The following is a 19,807-nucleotide window of genomic DNA, read 5'->3' on the forward strand; positions in this document are numbered from 1 at the left end:
CAATCCCAGCCTGTGTCAGAGGGTCACATTTTTCCCGCCGGCTGGTTAATGGGCTGTAGAGATGGTTAGCACATACGATTAGTTTTAATCTAGTACATTTGACTGGGGAATAAACAGGATTTTAACACAACAAGTGTTGTATTATGCACGGCAAGATGAGACAAAACAAATATGTTTTTCCAAGAGATATCTCTCTCTTTAATGCTTGTAAAGAGGTGCACAGATCAGAAAATCCAAAAGGTTTTATGACTTTATTCTACTTTGCTGCACAGCAGTGTGAGAATCAACTGTGATAAAGAGATGAATTTTGGGAACATTTTGCAACACGGGTAGAATGTAGCTGTCTTTATGCATTTACAGTTGAACATTTCAATTACATTCAACCCACATAAGAAATTGTGGCTCCTACAAATATCACCATTTAAATGAGATTACTCAATTAACTTAGTATGTGGGTAACGTATATTTAAAGTTCGTAATTATTGTGAAAGTACAAAGACAAGCAAGGCATTGTACCGGTCACCTCTATAGATGGGTTTGACTGTGACATTGGAAAACCTTTCCATTTAGACAATTCATTTGCTTTGGGAAATAAAAAAAATGCATGAACAAAAGTACTGTATCCTTTCAAGGTCAGAAATTCTCAAATGGCTGTTTGAAAATTCAAAGACGTCTTGAAATGATTTGGCAATCTAAAACTTTTCCTCCTAATGTAAATGTGGTCTTGAAATCATAAGAGTGTAACCCTAGAACATATTTGACCATTAAAACCTTCAGGACTATCAAAGTATTTCTACACACTTCTAAAAAAAAATAGTCTGAATGACACTCTCCTATAGCACTTCACTGTGTTGTAAGGCCCAGCTATAGAACCACAGTGATATCCTCACACATAACCTCTGATGACTACCGCCTCCTAAAGTGCAGAACTGATTTCCTTACAAGGCAAATGTCTTTTATATTTGGTTGAGAGCTTGTCTTCCAATAAGCCAAGGCACCCAATTCTCCATCTGTATCAATAATGCACAGTGTACAAGATACAGTACATCGCATAACCCTCAGTACAACCTCATAGCGCTTACAGACCCATGGTATGTTTGTTTGATCCTTTGCCCTATGTTACCGATTTCCACAGAACAATCAAAACTAACAGCAACTATCTACAGTATAAGATAACAATTTTAATATGTTTAGGTTTCGTGTATTAAGTCACGAATGCTGGTGTGAGAACATTTTTATATTGGCTATGTATTTTCATAATTGTGGAATAGAGTCCTGGCCTTGGATAAGCAGGTTTCAGTCTGTCTGGTAAAGTCACTTCGCTGGTCATTTTAAAAGTCTCTGACCATGACCTTTGACCGCAGCGTTGACCTTCAGAGCAGCACGAAGTCTCCAGCGGTAGCGGCTGCTCTCTGTGGGTCACGGATAAACGGCCATTCCCTCTTCTCCGGGGTCAACTCCGCCGAAAGGTTGTAATCTCTTCCGTGACCTTGCATGAAAGTGAATGCTGGGTATTTCTCATTCGCTGACGGCAGCAACACCTGATACACAAACACAGACACAAAGACAGACACAAAGAATGTTATATAAAAGCCTAAAAAGTTGAATTGAGTTAAGACGCGAGCATCCTGCATGAAAGCAACAGACACAGTTGTAGGGCAGGGATGGGAGCAGGGAGAGGGAAACTGCCTCAGATTAACAGCTAAATAGTGCCACCAGATGGCCAGTTGATTTAACTTCTCTTAGACATTCAGAGTATTGTATAATATGGTCATTATAGCAGACACTTATCCACAGTTAACACATATATGCTTTCCTCTCACTCACGTTCTATGCTTTCATATTGGGTATTAATTTATCTGATGACAATGATTAAGAAATAAACGAAGATGATTTGGACTAAATAGTAAAGCCTTTAGTTAACCCACCTTGGACAGTTCGTGGCTGATTGTCTGGTAGTCCTGGACACTTCTAGAGTAAAAGCCTATGGTACAACTGGGGTCCATCTTACTGAAAGGCATCTTCTTTGGCGACGGGCAATGATACGACTAAAAATACAAAATGTTCGCTGTGTCAAATTGACAACGATTATTATTACTGGTTATTAAAAAAAATATTGTTTAATTGATCGTGATAATGCAGTAAAGTATGAAATAGGTAGGAACGTTTATGAATATAAAATGTTATGTTTTATGAATGCAATGAAATTCAAATTCATCTGTTGTCACACACTCAGACTGGTGAAAAAAAACAAATCAGGCTCTGTTTCTGGTCTCGTGTCCCACTGTGTGCTGGCTCTACAGACAAGCATCAGGAGAAGTTTCAATGCAGTAGTCAATGATAAATGCAGGTTTTTATGTGTTCTACTGCTGAAATATTCAGGATCATAGTATCTGAGCCTCTCTATATTCTCCATATTTCTCCTCCACAGCAGCCTCACATATCTGAGTAGCAAATAAATCAGCAGCCAGGGACTCAGTAATTGAACGGAGGCTGCTTTAGGATTCATACCCTTAAGTACTAACAGAAACTATTAAATTCACATTACTGAGCCCCAGTCAGCTCAGTGTAATTTCCCATTACCTGAAGAGGGAAATGGTTAGTGCTGACATCCACAAAAGACTGACAGTAATGAGGGTCCATGTAAATCAAGCTGTCATCTGCAAGGACAAAACAAAAGACAAGTTATTCAAAAACATCTGATTATTACAAACGCTACCACACCGACGAGCGACGACATACTCCTTCCCTCCAATCTCTATGCAGAAAAGTCATTTCGCTAGGCTACTGTTAGCATTCTTCCAGTCAAATACGCCTCCTGTTTTTTAATATCGACCAGTGCGGATTCAACTCTGCATAATCAAATGCTGTTGTACAAGCACATTTTTTCCTCCCGGCCACAGAAAGGGGGCTGTCATTAAATTTTTGGTGGGGAAATTACTTTTACAAACACGCAATTATATTCGACCATTTGCATATGATGTATGCGGGCCGGAGTCGTAGCTTGGCAGGGAGAATGTATTGCTTGTCATTTAGACATCACCCGACACTTCATTTCAAATTGGTAAAATGTAAATATTGACTGCCAAGATGTACAACTGAAGGTTCCTCCCGTCCACTGAAGGTGATGGAGAGTGGCTCACTTTGGGGCCCGCTGGATGGATGAGAATGAAATGATATGCATAATGTCTCCTATGGAAATCAATTACGGACACAACTTCGGATGTTTACCCCTTGTGATAAATGAGTAGGGCTTTGATGGGTCAGAGAAAATAAAATAAGAGCTGTTTCACACACACTCCTCTCAAACACGAATGCATTAACTTACTTTATCTCTTTATACAGAGAGAAGAGAGGAGGGGGACAGTACGGCAAATTATCTCCACTGTCCTCTAGTCTTTTGTCCTCAGGTTGGTTTCTGGGTGAAACACTAACCTTGAAAGCCCACGAAGTAGCAGGCCTGTTTGGGCTTGCCCCCGATGATACCAATACAGTACTCCAGACTCAATATGCTCTGAGGAGGATGGAGACCAGGGGACACATGGTCAAATACTCAGCCATATAGAACAGGTTTATGTACTGCTGGAGCTAATACTGTCTCCAGGTTTATACTCAGCCATATGCATTATAAACAGGTTTATGTACTGCTGTAGCTAATACTGTCTCCAGGTTTATACTCAGCCATATGCATTATAAACAGGTTTATGTACTGCTGTAGGTAATGCTGTCTACTGTCTCCCTGCTATCATATCTAAATTAGCTGAGAAGGGGAACTACTACTCATGAGTAGCTGTGCTGGTAAAGCCTTTTTTTCTTAATAGCAAATAATGTCTGTGTAACAATTAAGTACCTTACTGTAATTATTTTAAATTAAAATGGTAAAAAAGTAACAAAGAGCAATTTCTCATCCAATCATTTTGATAAGACTGTCTGGGAAAACTGAAAACTAGCTGTTATTGGCAGAGAGGTTTGGAACTCATTCTTATTGGTCTAACTAATTTACCACCTGGTGATGTCACCATGGAAGGCCAAATCTCCATCCCACCAAAACAGGCTGAAATATCAGGCGGTCTTTTCAAACAGTTCTTATACTAAAAGGGCATTATCATAATTTTCACAATTTCACAATATTATTCCAACCTCATTGTGGAAAAATATATAAAATACAAGACAAATCAGGTTTTTGACTGAACTGGGCCTTTAAGACAAAATAAATTAAGAAATTTGCACACTATATGCGCTTCCAACAATTGAATGGGTAAACTTCATCAGCAACGTAACAGCAAAGAAGTGAAAAAAAACCCGAAAAAACTGAAGGCGTGGTGGAAGCCTTGATGAAGTTCACCCATTCAATTGTTGGGAGGACATTAAGTATAGTGTGGGACTTTATTTTCATACAGTTTATTCACCTTTACTCTTCAAACATTTCTGGGTGTGTGTCTGCTCATGCTTTTTATTAGGTCACTTCCCTGCAGACACAACCTTTAACCTGAATCTGGAATTCAAATATAGTACTGCGTAGGTATTTTTGCTAATACACAGGCTCTCTGATTAGGTTAGAGATCCCTTTGTTTGATATAGCATAGTGGTAGTAAGTTTACATGTTTTCTGGACATTCAGAATTAGTGATTTTAAAACCACAACTCACTTAAACCTACATTCTAGACTGGATCATCCTACAAGGGTTAGGGCTATTGTTTTTCCCACCTTGACAAAGCTGAAGTACTCTGGGTTGGTCTTCTCTCCCCCCAGTCGGACTGGGATGAAGATGATGACCGCCCGGCTGTCAGTAAGGGGCAGGGCATCTGCTCCCCCAGCCACACACGACTGGTGGCTATCGATGACATCAGCACTGTAAACTATAAAGGGATCAATACCAGAGGTCAGACAGGGGTCAAACGCCTGCCTGGTCATCTGCCTGCCTCTAAACCCTGCTATCACACACTGAAGGACATTTGCAATGATCATGAATGTTCTTACTATAAAGTGAAAATGCAGTCAGGTGTTATTACATAGGTAAGCTATAGAGCAACTTCTGTACTCAACTCTCTCACCCAGGTCTCCAATCATAAGTGTGTCTGTAGTCTGTATAGCAGTGAGAGTGTAATCCACTGCTGCTGTCCACATCTGTTATTCTTATAGTGCCCTACTACTGACCCCACACTGATCCCCTCACATAGGGGGCAGAGTCTAGATCCTGCAGCTCTCATCTTAACATTCTCCTCTCTCTGTCACACAACCAGTCCCAATCACTCGCTGTTGAGAATAATGACTTCATTCAAAATCCAGGTTATTGGAGGGAGGACGATTTAGGACAGGGGGAGTTAGAGGAGGTGGTTAGCCTCCTGTCAACTCTGTAGCACTCTGCTGGCCAGCTCTCTCTCTCTCTCTACCCATCCTCCCTCGATCCTCTCTGTCCATCTATAGTCTCGCTCTCTCCTCCCTGGCTCTCGCTCTCCATTCCAGCTCTATATACATTGTCCTCCTACACTGTGTTTCTCCTGATGAGATGCCCAGACCTTGGGCCCCGAGGAGGTTCATCTGTCATACCTGTACAGTCCTGGGAGACATAAGCAGTTATGCCCGACAGCCCAGGGTCTGTTGCCTCCTCTACAGCTTTTCTAAGAGTGAAAGAGAGGGAAAGATAGTTATTTGGTGGCCACCAAGAATGTGTGAAACAGCATTAATGTAACCCTAGAACCAGACCCACCTCAGGTTGTGTGAAACAGCATTAATGTAACCCTAGAACCAGACCCACCTCAGGATGTGTGCCACCACGGCAGGGCCATACCAGTCCCCTGCCCGTTTCCCAGACACCAGGCCTAACTCCACCAGTCTGTGGACACCCAGCTGTGCCTGAGGGCTGTCCCCAAGCCAGGACACCAGGGTGCGGTGGTAGACCTCCCTCTGGTGGATGTCAGCCTCCTCAACTCTTCCAGGGGCCCCTGGAGCATGAAGCATTGGTCCTGGGTCCGAGGGCCTCTCTCCCTGCAGTGAGGCCTCCAGGCTGGCCACCAGACGCTTGGCTGCACTGGTGGTCCAGGTCTCTGTGTCCAGAGGCTGGAGGGCCAACGCCTCCGACCACGTCCAGTCTGAGGCACACAGACAGAGGAGGGTCAAAGGGAGTTTTTAACATCTCGTATATCTTTTCCATTTTGTTAGTCGAACACTCTGCTAGCGAAGGAAATCATTTTCATATTAAAACATTTGTATGAGGCACTTATGTTCTGCAAATATGCCAATATCTTGAGAAAACAAAATGTAAGCTACATTCAGCACAAGAAAGCTACAGCAAAAGGTACTGGCGTTCTGGCTCTCAGCTCGACCGCGGAAATGATCAAACTGAAAATATATACAAAAGTATTTGCCCTGTTGCCTATGACAACACCTCAGACATCGAACCACACTCTCCAGACCAAAGACTCTTAGAATATAGTTTCAGAACTCAGGGAAATAAAGTTTGGGCTTAAATCTTCTGCTATAACAGATAGTCGAGTTTGACTTTAAATAAGAGAATGAGAAAACCCTATTGTATAATAGTCCAATTATAGGCCTCTCAGTATGTCCAGTATTTCACTTTTACAGCGTTTTAGCCCTACAAACAGGGTGGGCACCTGGGGTGGTGAGGGTGTGAGTGGCCAATGCCATAAAGGAGACGGACTTGGGCACGAGGCAGTAACATAATGACCTTGCAGAGTGAATGAAAGATATTTATTGATCAATTTCAGTTCTTTAAGTGGCCATTAGTCATTTTATAGCTTAAAAGATTTATTTAATGACATACTGTATTTCACATTCAGTGGTAGAACAAGTTAAGGCTTAAATATTGTTTTCTAAATGGTTGCATTAAAATGGTAGTAAATTAGTTTCATATTCACTAGTGTGAATCTCAAGAGATCCTACTGTGAAGAACAGAGAAAGCACTTCAATGACAAAACTCATTAAATTACGAAATTCTCAGATATTGTTTGACAATGTTTGACAAAGGAATGAGGAACCAAGGACTTTCCTTTTTTTTAGTAAGAGTTATAAGGGTCATACTATAAACTTGGATTGCATTCATTAGGGCACGCAACAGAAAATGATTTTAATTTTTTGCAATGGAAAACTAAAATAAGTATTTCTTACTGGACCAGGGGTGTACTCATCAGTGCACAACATAGCAAACCATTGCAAGAAAGCAACTATAGAAACTGTAGCAATATAAATGATTTTTTCAGGTTACCCCTCACTGTTTCAACCCATTTCCTTCCATTTGAATACACCTCTGGTAGTCCCCATTTCAAAAGGTTTTCTTCCATTTAGTGCCTAATGAACACAACCCTGGCCCACTGCCATCCCACTGACCTCTGCCCAGGAAGTGTAGTATGAGGGCCTGAGCCAGCATCATTTGTCCCGCCCTCAGCATACAGCCCCAGCCACAGTCAGAGGTTAGGGAGGAGCCTGGCAGGGCAGGGAACTCCTCTCTGTAGGTCAACCACACACGGGACGCAAAGTCCCTCCGGAAGGCCTCCACGTCGTCACCCCCTGTGGCGGGGGGTGCATCACAGACCTCAGTGCTGCAGCTCTCTGTTGGGCTATTCTCATCTGATCAAAGAAATCATATTCAATCAGATCAATCACATATTGAAAAGGAGCCAGTGAGTAAGAGTCTATTCGGAAAGGGAACACAGCAATGAGGACCGAAAATCAGTACGTGTGTGTTACCTTACCGTCAGCCTTAAAATGGTAGCATTTCCCCAGGAGGAACACTGGGGAATTTCTGCTAAAGTAGGTTTTTGACTTCAAAGCCCAACCTAAAGATCAGAATGAAATAGTTAATTAGCCATAGGGTAGGTAGGTAGTTGTGAATTAACTCAGTAGCTTAGTTGGTAGATCATGGATAAAAGCAAATGCTAAATGGCATATATTATTATACTGAACAAAAATATAAAACTCAACATGCAACAATTTCCAAAGATTTTACTGAGTTACAGTTTGTATACAGAAATCAGTCAATTGAAATAAATTCATTAGGCTCCAATCTATAGATTTCACATGACTGAGAATACAGATACACATCGGTTGGTCAAAGACCCCTTCAAAAAGGTAGGGGCGTGGATCAGAAAACCTGTCAGTATCTGATTTAACCACCATTCGCCTCATGCAGTACAACACATTTCCTTCGCATAGAGTTGATCAGGCTGTTGATTGTGGGCCTCAGGATCTCGTCAAGGTATCTCTGTGAATTAAAATTGCCACCGATAAAATGCAATTGTGTTCGTTGTCTGTAGCATATGCCTGCCCATACCATAACCCCACCTCCACCATGGGGCACCCTGTTCACAACATTGACATCAGCTCGCCCACATGATGCCATACACGTGGCCTGCGTTTGTGAGGCCAGTAGGACGTATTGAGAATTTCTCTTTATGCTCTGGCAACAGCTATGGTGGAGCTATGGTAGACATTCCTGGGGTCAGCATGCCAAATGCACACTCCTTCAAAACTTGAGAAATATGTGGTATTGTGTGACAAAACTGCACATTTTAGAGTGGCCTTTTATTTTCCACAGTACAAGGTGTACCTGTGTTATGATCATCTATCTGAAGCACAGATAGTATTGCTAGGGTCAGACAGAGGATCCGTATAGAAATTATATGGAGTATAAGCACATGCTTGAGAAGCTGCAGAGTCAGCCACAATTGATTCTTATCTTATCAGAATAATCACACATGCTCTGGTAATTATCACATCTGTCATGTGCTGAAGCGAATAACAACTCAGCTGACAGCTGTTAAATCTTACAAAGCCTGTTTTAAATTGCAGTGGTCAATTAACTTAAATTAGAAGGATTGAGACAGCAACGTGTAGAGGATAACAGGAGCCTAAATGGGGGTCTGGAATAACCATTACGATGCACTTACTGTACTTCACATTGTGCCATGCTGACAAGAACTTTGTCTTCAATTTCTCCACCTCATCAGTCCCTTTATTCTCCATTTTGACCACCGGGAAATTGAACTCATCCCAGCGTCGTTAACAACCGCACTGTCTTCCTGAAATGCTTCATTTGAAAGGACAAGACATTCATTTATGTTGTCGTTTTAGTTAAAGACAAAGGGTTTGAATTGAAACGGTAACGTTACAGTGTTGCCGACTAGCAGTTTAACAACATTAAACCCCCAGCTAGCTACCTAATCTCTACCCCAGCCAACTCCTTATGGAAGTGTCATGGCAAACATGTTTGGATTGACAATGAAAGCAATGGAGTTGGCCAGAGCGCAAACAGTTAGCTAGCTAACGTTAGCGAGCTAATTTACACATTGTTCAGCTAGTTAGCAGTCACGCGAATAATTTAACTTTGCGTTCAGTCTCCGGTAGAACAACATACATCCGAGACTCGTTCGAATACATTTATACATGTCAAATAATTTAACATAAAAGTTCGCATTGCAGTTTGATACTTACTGTGTATCTGGCAATCTCACCAGCTCCCAGTGTTTACATTTTGAGGAAGCAAAACCACAAGCCAAGCACGCGACTCTCGCGGTGTTTGCGTCATTCTGCAACGTAAATGTTGCTGCGCGGCTACTACAAGCACATCATCTCTTTTACGGTCACATTCATTCAGTTAAATTGTTGGTGCTGACCTAATTTTAAATTGATCCATTACTTACAATTGGCTTTTAGGGTGCCAAAACATTCCATTGCCATAAATGATTTATAGTCAGACAATGTATTGGGACTTGCATGAAATTCAAGAATCCAGTGGGGTTGTGATAAACTATTTGAAAATGAACATTTATTCAACAGTAAATATGTGCCAAATGGCATTATGAAACTTGTATTAATTCCGTTTTTGGTGTCATACAACTACAGTCTGTCTAACCTCTGGCAGGGTGTGTTCGTGTGCGCCTGATTTATGAGGTTTACGGTAGCTATTCCCAGTCTCTTTTTTCCCAGCAGCTGAGAGTAGTGGAAAGCCTGTGAATCCAAGCACATCTGCGGCTACAGCTATGGCTGAGCGCCGCGCATTCGCCCAAAAAATCAGCAGGTAAGGGAGTTACTTCTAACTTTTACAGTGATTGCATTGACAGAGTCCCCCGTTCAAGCTATGCCGTTTTCAATCTTTAAAAACCTATCGTCCTCTGAGCTCCATTTCAAAGCAAACCCATTCGCAATTAAGGCCCAGCCTGCTAGCATCCATCCAAGTTAGCTGTCGTTAGCCATATCAAAGATGCCCCAGTGACCCGCCCATAGAGAACAGTTTTTCGCAATGTTATTTTTGTCTCGTGCGGTTACATACATACGGGTTTGAAATGTACCTTTGACATCTATCGTACTATCAATTACAACCATTATCTTTATTTACAAGGATTTAGCTAAGTATTCATTGGACTGCGTGTAGACTACTAGAAAATCCGTAGTAACGTTAGACAGCTGAGCTACTTTGGTGGCTACGGCTGGGTGGTTGCCACTGACACATCGACGAGACTTCATTGACACGGTAGCAAACAATACAGTAGCTAAAATCGTCATGGAGAATGTTAACTAGTTTACCTGTAAAAGCCCGACATGATCAAACCTATCTGCCCCAGTTAAATGTATGCATTCAGATCTAATACGAACAAAGGGCTTTGTGTCAATTTCCGTTGCTTGCAGTGCATGCCAGTGGAATTAAAGCTGGATGTAAAACAATCGAGTAGAAAATGGGTCATATCTCACATGCGAAGAAAGAGTTTGGTTACCCCTTGGCTTTGTTTATGATATAGCAATCACAACATCCAACTGTTGATTGATTGTAATTGTCAAACTGAAACTGCCAAATCATCATAAAGTAGCTAGCCATATTATGTTGCACAAATCACACTTAAACCGTATGTGGTAGAGCAAATGAACAGGACACCTTTAAGCAGTATTTAGTCCCCCCACCCTGCCTCCGGGGCCGGGCGGCAGGGTAGCCTAGTGGTTAGAGAGTTGGACTAGTAACCGAAAGGTTGCAAGTTCAAATCCCCGAGCTGACAAGGTACACATCTGTCGTTTTGCCCCTGAACAGGCAGTTAACCCACTGTTCCTAGGCCGTCATTGAAAATAAGAAGTTGTTCTTAACTGACTTGCCTAGTTAAATAAAGGTTAAAAAAAACACACAAAAAAACGTTTTACAGGACAGCAGTCTGTGCCAGGAGGCAAATTATAGGCCTATTCATAATGATTATTGTGGCTGTGGGGTTGGTTTCAGTTTAGGAGTGACTAGTGTCTGCATTATTGTGACATTTGCCAAGTCATGAGTGTAAAAAGGAATCTATGAAGCAGTTGTTGTTAACATAAAGTACATAGGCCTACCAAGAATGTCTGCACAAATAAAGAAGAGGGGAAACAAATAAGTGATTTATGAACACAACCCCTATATAGAGAATACCGGTAATCTCACACACACACACACACACACTATACTATATATAGGACTTTTTGGGGGGCAACAATTGATTCCCCTTTAAAATCCTATTTTCCCTTAACCCTAAACCTAACCTTTAAAATTAAAATAGCCATTTTGCAAGTTAGTACTGAAAATGGACTTCTGGTACTCACAAGTATAGTAAAACACACACATACATTATGGTTGAGCTCAGACCTCCATGCTTGATGAAGGAGCACCATCACCCCCAAAGGATCATCTGTGAGGGTTTTTGGAACGCTGTGATGTGATGACATCTCCTGGTATTATTTAGAAATTACTGACAGAATGAGACTATGAATAGCAGGTATTTTATCCATCATGTCTTCTGTTGTTGGTGTGAGTCTGGCTGTCTTTTTTTATTAGGAGGACTGGGGGAGTATGGCTCTATTCTGTATATTGTCTGATCTGAACAAAAGTATTTCTGTTCAGTCTTTGCTTCCCAAATGTCATCTCAAAAAGTCTAAACTTTTTGGAAGACTTTAGAGACAGTGAGGCCTGTTCAAAGTCCCTTTTCAGCTTTGGAGTTGAGACTGACTTTCAGTTCTTTCTCATTAAGTCAGGCCAAAACAATGTCTGATTGTGTTTTGCATTTAAAGCCGCAATATGTAACTTTTTGGGCAACCTGACCAAAATCACATAGAAATGTGTTGTATACATCTGTAATTCTCATTGAAAGCATGTCTAAAAAGTGGTTACTCTTTTCTTAGCTCTTTCTATGTTTCCCATTAAGTTTAGTTTTTGCTTTACTTTCAGTGTTATATTACTTTTTACTATCAGTTTGGTTTTACTTTCAATTACAGGTCTATAACTTGAATTTGTTCTGGTCGTCCAAAACGTTACATATTGCAGATTTAGGTGTGTGTGTGTGTGTGTATGAGGTGACCTTGTGTTCCAAATGATGCAAGGAGCGCACTAGCCTGCCTGTATCATGCTGTCTGTTCCTCCTCTTCTGTCCGGAGCAGTGACCAGGCAGGCTTAATAAAGGTCCCGAGTATAAGCCCTAGCAGCAGAACAGTGCTATGTATTGTAGCTGGTTCAGTGCATCTGCCTGTTATCCAGGTGACAGCACTGCAGTAGCCACCAGTATATCTAGGCCTAGCCTACATCATCATGTCTTTCCTGAGTTGGAAAGTTATACGCTATATTTACACTTGCCTGAGATTCAGAAATGCATTCATGTTATTGGCCTAGCTGCCTGTTACCTTTTCTCTGACCTAACCTGCCTCTGGTCACCCTCTCATCCCTCTCTCCATCTCTTCAAGTTCCTCATGTGACATTTTGTAATTTGTTGTTTGTTTGTGCCTCCCTCTCTGGGCTAGTGCTGCGTAGTTGTTTTGTTCAAGGGTACGAGGAGGGGTTTTGATGGTGGCTGTGATTTAAAGGTACACAGAGTGGTGCAGTCAGTCAGCAGCAGTTGCCTAGCCAAGCGCTTTGTGTTGCTGACGGAGGTCCAGGGGATTTTATTTGTTCTCTCTCCTCTGTGTAGTGATATAGTGCCGTATCAGAGGGGGCAGTAAGGCCATCAGCAGGGCCAGGGAGAGAGAGAGCCCTGAGCCACAGCAGGGACCATAATAGTAATGTTTGGCCCACAACAGAACTGCTGGACTTGACTACTGTACCTGACCTGTGGAGTGACCAGACCACAGCGGTTAATGGTCTTCTCTAATAACGTATTCCGCTGACACACTGTCTTTCGCTTGCCCTTTTCAAACTCGTGTATAAGATGTCTTTACCGTAAGCAGCCTGGAGGCTTCGTCTATGACTGTGTTGAATATAAGCAAAGCCTAGATGGAATAGATAAGAAATATAGCCACAAGCTATAGGCCTACATATTTTATCTGAGTCTGTTACCTGTTTGGCATGATGTAACACGACAGCTTGACATTCACTACTAAGCTTCTCCCTCTCTTCCCTGCAGAACGGTAGCAGCCGAGGTGAGAAAACAGATCGCTGGTCAGTATGGGGGCTCCCCACAGCTCCTCAAGAACCTCAACGTGGGTGCCGCCGCCAGCAACACCGTAAGTACCTACACACAATGCATCTTGGTGTTCAGGGAGGGAAATAGGGTGGAGGGAAATAGGGTTGGAGTCTATCTGCTAACAGTTAAGGTCCATTCTTCACACCCTCTCACCCCTATTATAGTGTGGTCAGGGACTACACGGCCTGGCCCACCCCACCAGTAAGTGTTTGCTGAGGCAGCCCATTGACTTTTAGCGACCTTGTGCCAAAATAATACAGCCCTAATGGTGTCCTCTCCCTAGTTCCGACTACCGCTGAGCTGAAGGAGCAAATAACCATCCTTAATTAGGCTAAAACTGACTGTTTAATTCAACTGTGAACGGATTGTGTTCTAAATTCACCCCAAAAGCTTTAACTGAACTTAGTGAGGAATTAGACTCCCCCGGGGTGCTTTGTTTTTAGAAATAGACAGAAGCAAACCTATAAAGTCATTATACTATGCCTGAGGTGGTTTGCTTGTCAGGACTTGCTTTTCCAGTTACATCAGGGTTGTGAGCATTTCCTCAGTGATCTAAAGTGTCTGTCTGCCAATATTTTGATTTGTTTTTAAAAGGTTCCAGGGCTAGAACGTGTCTTGTGACATGCATCAAGCCACATTTCTTTGCTAGTAATCCAGCTGGACTTTTTGGGGATTATTTATTTTTGGCAGCTAACCCAGTTTCATAGGCAGGCCTATTAAGTTCTGAATTGGCACTCACTCACACAGCCTTTCCTCTCTGTTTCCAGGTTCCTCTCACAGAGGCGGTGGAGCCGGTGGACTTTGAGGAGTACCTCATCACCCATCCCCCCATCATCGAGTCGGGCCCCCTGAGGGACCTTATCGATTTCCCCCCGGATGACATCGAAGTGGTATACACCCCCAGAGAGTGTCGTACCGTGGGACAGGCCGTGCCTGAGGAAGGGTAGGTGCTGCTGGGGACGGCTCGACTGGCTGGGTTAGAGTTAGAGTTGGTACTGAGGAGCAGCTTAATCAACCAATAAAATGTATTTATAAAGCTATTTTTACATACAGTTGTCACAAATTGCTTTACACTACAAAAAAAATAAGAAAATGGAGAAAAACTGAACCAGTAGAGTCTGTATTATCAGTAGAGATGTTGTCGGGGCCCTCTAGCTATAGAAGTAGGCCTACATCAGGTCTAACTAATTCTAGTACAGCAAATGGATATTACTCCTCATATCCTCTAACCTGATTTACACACATTGATTTACCCAATGAATAAAGCTGATCTGGTTTTGGCGTGTGTCACATAGATGCAGTAAAAAGAAAACAATTTAACCAGACAAAAACAATTCAATTGCTATGGAAACACGTGGGGGAATTATCACTTTTAACACTATTACCCTCCAGCAAGATTAGCCTTCATTTAGGCTATTGTTTATGTGTATTTCACACTATGTCTAGGTAGAAATCGGTGTATAACGATTGCATGGATATCAACACTAACACGTTTATGTCATCATCACCAATCAACTGCATTACAGTTAAAAATGACTGACCACTACCACCGATTGTAGCTATGCTAACCAGCTTATACGAACGGGAGTTAGCATTTAGCAGTCACTTCTTCTAAACCTGAAAAAGGACCACTTTTACATGTTATGCAGCAAAAACAGACAAATATATCAAAATTGGACTTAAGTAACCACATTGTGGGCCTGTTACAATTTCCTAAATCATAATGGATTTGATGAATATCCACTTTGGTGCACATTCAACAAACCTGATTTTACAATCTGGTCAGTGGAATGTCTGCATTCCATTGACTCCTTTACGGCCTCTATAGAATTGCCTCTCACTTGATAGGCTAGTAAAGATAAGATTGCTGTGGCTCCTGTTACTACCATAGAAATTAGAGGTCGACCGATTAATCGGAATGGCCGATTAATTAGGGCCGATTTCAAGTTTTCATTTTGGACGGCGATTAAAAAAATAAATACAGTATATATATAATATTTTTTACAGCTTTTATTTAAACTTTATTTAACTAGGAAAGTCAGTTAATAACACATTCTTATTTTCAATGACGACCTAGGAAAGGTGGGTTAACTGCCTTGTTCAGGGGCAGAACGACAGATTTTTACCTTGTCAGCTCAGGGATTCAATCTTGCAACCTTTCGGTTACTAGTCCAACGCTCTAACCACCTGCCTCACGAGGAGCCCGCCTGTTACACAAATGCAGTAAGAAGCCAAGGTAAGTTGCTGGCTAGCATTAAACTTATCTTATAAAAAACAATCAATCAATCATAATCACTAGCTAACTACACATGGTTGATGATATTACTAGTTTATCTAGCGTGTCCTGCGTTGCATATAATCGATGCAGTGCGCATTCGCGAAAAAGGACTGTTGTTGCTCCAATGTGCACCTAACCATAAACACCAATGCCTTTCTTAAAATCAATACACAGAAGTATATATTTTTAAACCTGCATATTTAGCTAAAAGAAATCCAGGTTAGCAGGCAATATTAACCAGGTGAAATTGTGTCACTTCTCTTGCGTTCATTGCACGCAGAGTCAGGGTATATGCAACAGTTTGGGCTGCCTAATTTGCCAGAATTTTATGTAATTATGACATAACATTGAAGGTTGTACAATGTAACAGGAATATTTAGACTTATGGATGCCACCCGTTAGATAAAATACCGAACGGTTCCGTATTTCACTGAAAGAATAAACGTCTTGTTTTCGAGATGATCGTTTCTGGATTCGACCATATTAATGACCTAAGGCTCACATTTCTGTGTGTTATGTTATAATTAAGTCTGATTTGATAGAGCAGTCTGACTGAGCGATGGTAGGCACCAGCAGGCTCATAAGCATTCATTCAAACAGCACTTTCGTGCGTTTTGCCAGCAGCTCTGCTGTTTATGACTTCAAGCCTATCAACTCCCGAGATTAGGCTGGTGTAACCCATGTGAAATGGCTAGCTAGTAGCGTTTAGCGTTTCAAACGTCACTCACTCTGAGACTTGGAGTAGTTGTTCCCCTTGCTCTGCAAGGGTAATGCTGCTTCGAGTGTGGCTGTTGTGTTCCTGGTTCGAGCCCAGGGAAGAGCGAGGAGAGGTACGTACGGAAGCTATACTGTTACACTGGCAATACTAAAGTGCCTATAAGAACATCCAATAGCCAAAGGTATATGAAATACAAATGGTATAGAGCGAAATAGTCCTATAATTCCAAAATAACTACAACCTAAAACTTCTTACCTGGGAATATTGAAGACTCATGTTAAAAGGAACCACCAGCTTTCATATGTTCTCATGTTCTGAGCAAGGAACTGAAACGTTAGCTTTTTTACATAGCACATATTGCACTTTTACTTTCTTCTCCAACACTTTGTTTTTGCATGATTTAAACCAAATTGAACATGTTTCATTATTTATTTGAGGTTAAATATTAAGTTAAAATAAGTGTTCATTCAGTATTGTTGTAATTGTCATTATTACAAATACATTTAAAAAATCAGCCAATTAATCGGTATCGGCTTTTTTTGTCCTCCAATAATCTGTATCGGCGTTGAAAATTCATAATCGGTCGACCTCTAATAGAAATAGAATGAATAGAACGGGCGTCGGGAAAAGTCAACAATGGTATAATGGGTGGACTGGCGGCCATTGCAAGTGAACTCGTAGAGGCAAAGCAGGAAGTGTACCCATCAATCTGTGCTATGATTTGTTGAATAATCTCAGCTGACAAGACAAAAAAATACATTCCACTGCATGAGCCACATTGGTTAGCATCATTTTAAATGAAAGTTCTACATTACCATGGATAATTATGCATCACATTACCAGGCAGCCCATGAGTGTACCAGTCACATTGCCAGGGTTAGAGGTTTTATTAATTATATTACTATGGCTGCTGTTGCTACCGTCCTCTATACAGACAGGACATTTGCTGCAGTATAGCGATTCATTAGCGTTATTGATTTAACACTGTCTGTTGATGGTGTCTGATGGCTGCAGCCTGGGGTCTGGTAAGATATAAATGTGTTGTCTAAACAGACGTGAACTGACAGAAATGGGTATTTGTCAGGTAAAATAGGTAATTGCGTTTGCTTTATTGATTGCGTTTCTATCTGAACGTTTAACCTCAATGCATACACCCCTGGTATTGAAACTGAAACCGGTACTGTGATATGCTGTGTCTCTTTGTGTTCCAGGGACAATGACGCCCACGTCAGAGATTGTGTCAGGTCCTACACTGAGGACTGGGCCATCGTCAACAGAAAGTAAGGCTCCTCTCTGTTATTTAAGGAGCTTTTCCATTTATAAGACCAATTCATTCAACTTTAACACCCCCAATTTAAAACATTTTAACACATATCTACTAGTTATTTAGCTTAACACTCATGTTCTGTTCTGCTTATTTCAACAGATACCATAAGCTTGGTACAGGATTTAACCCTAATACCCTGGACAGGCAGAAGGAGAGGCAGAAAGGCCTACCCAAACAGGTGTTTGAGGCCGATGAGATGCCAGACGTTAGCACTTACCAGGACGACCAGGTAACCCGTAGCAATGGGGCGGTTGGCGAGGTAACCCGTAGCAATGGGGCGGTTGGCGAGGTAACCCGTAGCAACGGGGCGGTTGACGAGGTAATCCGTAGCAACGGGGCGGTTGACGAGGTAATCCGTAGCAACGGGGCGGTTGACGAGGTAACCCGTAGCAACGGGGCGATTGACGAGGTAACCCGTAGCAACGGGGCGATTGACGAGGTAACCCGTAGCAGTGGGGCGGTTGCCGAGGTAACCCGTAGCAGTGGGGCGGTTGACGAGGTAACCCGTAGCAGTGGGGCGGTTGACGAGGTAACCCGTAGCAGTGGGGCGGTTGGCGGGGTAACCCGTAGCAACGGGGCGGTTGGCGGGGTAACCCGTAGCAACGGGGCGGTTGGCGGGGTAACCCGTAGCAACGGGGCGGTTGGCGGGGTAACCCGTAGCAACGGGGCGGTTGGCGGGGTAACCCGTAGCAACGGGGCGGTTGGCGGGGTAACCCGTAGCAACGGGGCGGTTGGCGGGGTAACCCGTAGCAACGGGACGGTTGGCGAGGTAACCCGTAGCAACGGGGCGGTTGGCGAGGTAACCCGTAGCAACGGGGCAGCCGTCTTACGCTTCATATCATATTTTGTGTTATGTTTTGTCCCTGACCTGTCTTTTTCTGTCATCTTCCAGGATGATCTGAAGCGTAGGTCCATGTCCATAGATGACACCCCGCGTGGCAGTTGGGCCTGTAGTATCTTTGACCTGAAGAACTCTGTCCCTGACGCCGTCCTGCCCCACCTGCTTGACCGGGCCCCCAACGAGGAGATAGACCGCCACAACGAGGAGCACCGCAAGTCCCACCGCCACCGTGAGCTCTTCGCCCTGCACCCCGCCCTCGATGAGGTATAGACACACACACACACACACACACACACACACACACACACACACCGTCCTCCAGATAGTATCTTTAGAAGTGTCAGGCTAGCTGTTGCTTTGGCGTAGTGCATGTCTGTCTCCTCACATTAATGCGTATCGTCATCCATGGTAATGCTATTACCACAGTCTAATATGGCTTTGTAAAGCTATGTACAGTCATGAAGCACGCGCTACTGATTTCACACTTTAAGTGTGATGTTTTTTATTTCCTTAGATACAGGGCTCCATCACAGTACATTCCAATAACTGTTATTATGTTCATGGTTTTCCTATAATTATCATTTGGATCTGCGTCCTCAGGAAGAACCCATAGAGCGCCACTGTGTGCCTGATGTCCCTAAGGAACATTTTGGCCAGAGGCTACTCGTCAAGTGCTTGTCCTTGAAGTAAGTGTAAGACACACACACACACAGCCTTTACAAAGCCTTTTAACTGTCTTTTTACCTTCTGCTGACCCAATCCTTTTTCCCCTTGAAGGTTTGAGATTGAAATTGAGCCCATATTCGCCTGTTTGGCCTTATATGATGTCAAGGAAAAGAGAAAGGTAAGTTGTTGTGTTTTTCTCAATGCCACTCGTCCCTGAGTTGTTGGGTCAGTCTCTGAAAAACCATTTAAAGTCCATGTGAACTAGATGACTGGGCTATAAAAGTGTCTATTGGGCCTGTTGTCCTTGTTTGAATGCTCTATAAATCGTACCATATATCTATATGAGTGACTCTCCACTCAATCCTTTCTCATTCCCAATAAACACTAGAGGGTAGAAGTAACTGTTATTAAAAAAGTCAAGTTTCTGCTCTCAAGTCGCCTAGTCTTCCATGTGAGTTCTCAGTCAATTTACAGTAAGGAACATTTTTATTTTTATTATTAAGATGTGGTATTGAATAGTGCAACTTATTTCTCAATCAGAATCACACTTCAGGACCAG

The 19,807-nt window shown here is 42.5% G+C and overlaps 2 protein-coding genes across 19 annotated transcripts in view; one reads left to right on the top strand and one right to left on the bottom strand.

The window, feature by feature from the left end:
• Positions 1-237: 237 nt before the first annotated feature.
• LOC139409483 (autophagy related 4C, cysteine peptidase) lies at positions 238-9,547 on the bottom strand. The gene is made up of 11 exons (XM_071154677.1): positions 9,451-9,547; positions 8,907-9,046; positions 7,713-7,796; positions 7,348-7,587; positions 5,759-6,092; positions 5,551-5,621; positions 4,708-4,859; positions 3,436-3,514; positions 2,584-2,660; positions 1,929-2,048; positions 238-1,541 (listed from the first exon to the last, which is right to left on the bottom strand). Exons 2-11 carry the CDS (start codon positions 8,980-8,982, stop codon positions 1,374-1,376), a joined length of 1,401 nt encoding a protein of 466 aa, XP_071010778.1. The 5' UTR covers positions 8,983-9,046; positions 9,451-9,547; the 3' UTR covers positions 238-1,373.
• Positions 9,548-9,953: 406 nt separating this feature from the next.
• Positions 9,954-19,807, top strand: part of LOC139409485 (dedicator of cytokinesis 7) — a 67,553-nt gene continuing 57,699 nt past the window's right edge. For all 18 annotated transcript variants that reach the window (XM_071154679.1, XM_071154680.1, XM_071154682.1 and 15 more), the window contains exons 1-8: positions 9,954-10,036; positions 13,359-13,458; positions 14,186-14,361; positions 17,626-17,694; positions 17,841-17,970; positions 18,634-18,846; positions 19,183-19,268; positions 19,360-19,426. In XM_071154679.1, coding sequence (XP_071010780.1) covers positions 9,999-10,036; positions 13,359-13,458; positions 14,186-14,361; positions 17,626-17,694; positions 17,841-17,970; positions 18,634-18,846; positions 19,183-19,268; positions 19,360-19,426 — 879 coding nt within the window. In that variant the 5' untranslated portion in view covers positions 9,954-9,998. The remainder of the gene's footprint in view (positions 10,037-13,358; positions 13,459-14,185; positions 14,362-17,625; positions 17,695-17,840; positions 17,971-18,633; positions 18,847-19,182; positions 19,269-19,359; positions 19,427-19,807) is intronic.

The sequence above is a fragment of the Oncorhynchus clarkii genome, chromosome 5 (genome assembly GCF_045791955.1).
Source record: "Oncorhynchus clarkii lewisi isolate Uvic-CL-2024 chromosome 5, UVic_Ocla_1.0, whole genome shotgun sequence".
Classification (NCBI taxonomy): Eukaryota; Metazoa; Chordata; class Actinopteri; order Salmoniformes; family Salmonidae; genus Oncorhynchus; species Oncorhynchus clarkii.

Bases quoted from the DNA above. Each gene is read 5' to 3' on its own strand.
- LOC139409483 (XM_071154677.1), bottom strand. From the start codon at position 8,982: ATGGAGAATAAAGGGACTGATGAGGTGGAGAAATTGAAGACAAAGTTC. The intron at 3,515-4,707 runs GTGGGAAAAACA...CATCCTCCTCAG, and splicing joins AGTACTTCAGCTTTGTCAAG to AGCATATTGAGTCTGGAGTA. The intron at 1,542-1,928 runs GTGGGTTAACTA...TTTGTGTATCAG, and splicing joins TCAGCCACGAACTGTCCAAG to GTGTTGCTGCCGTCAGCGAA.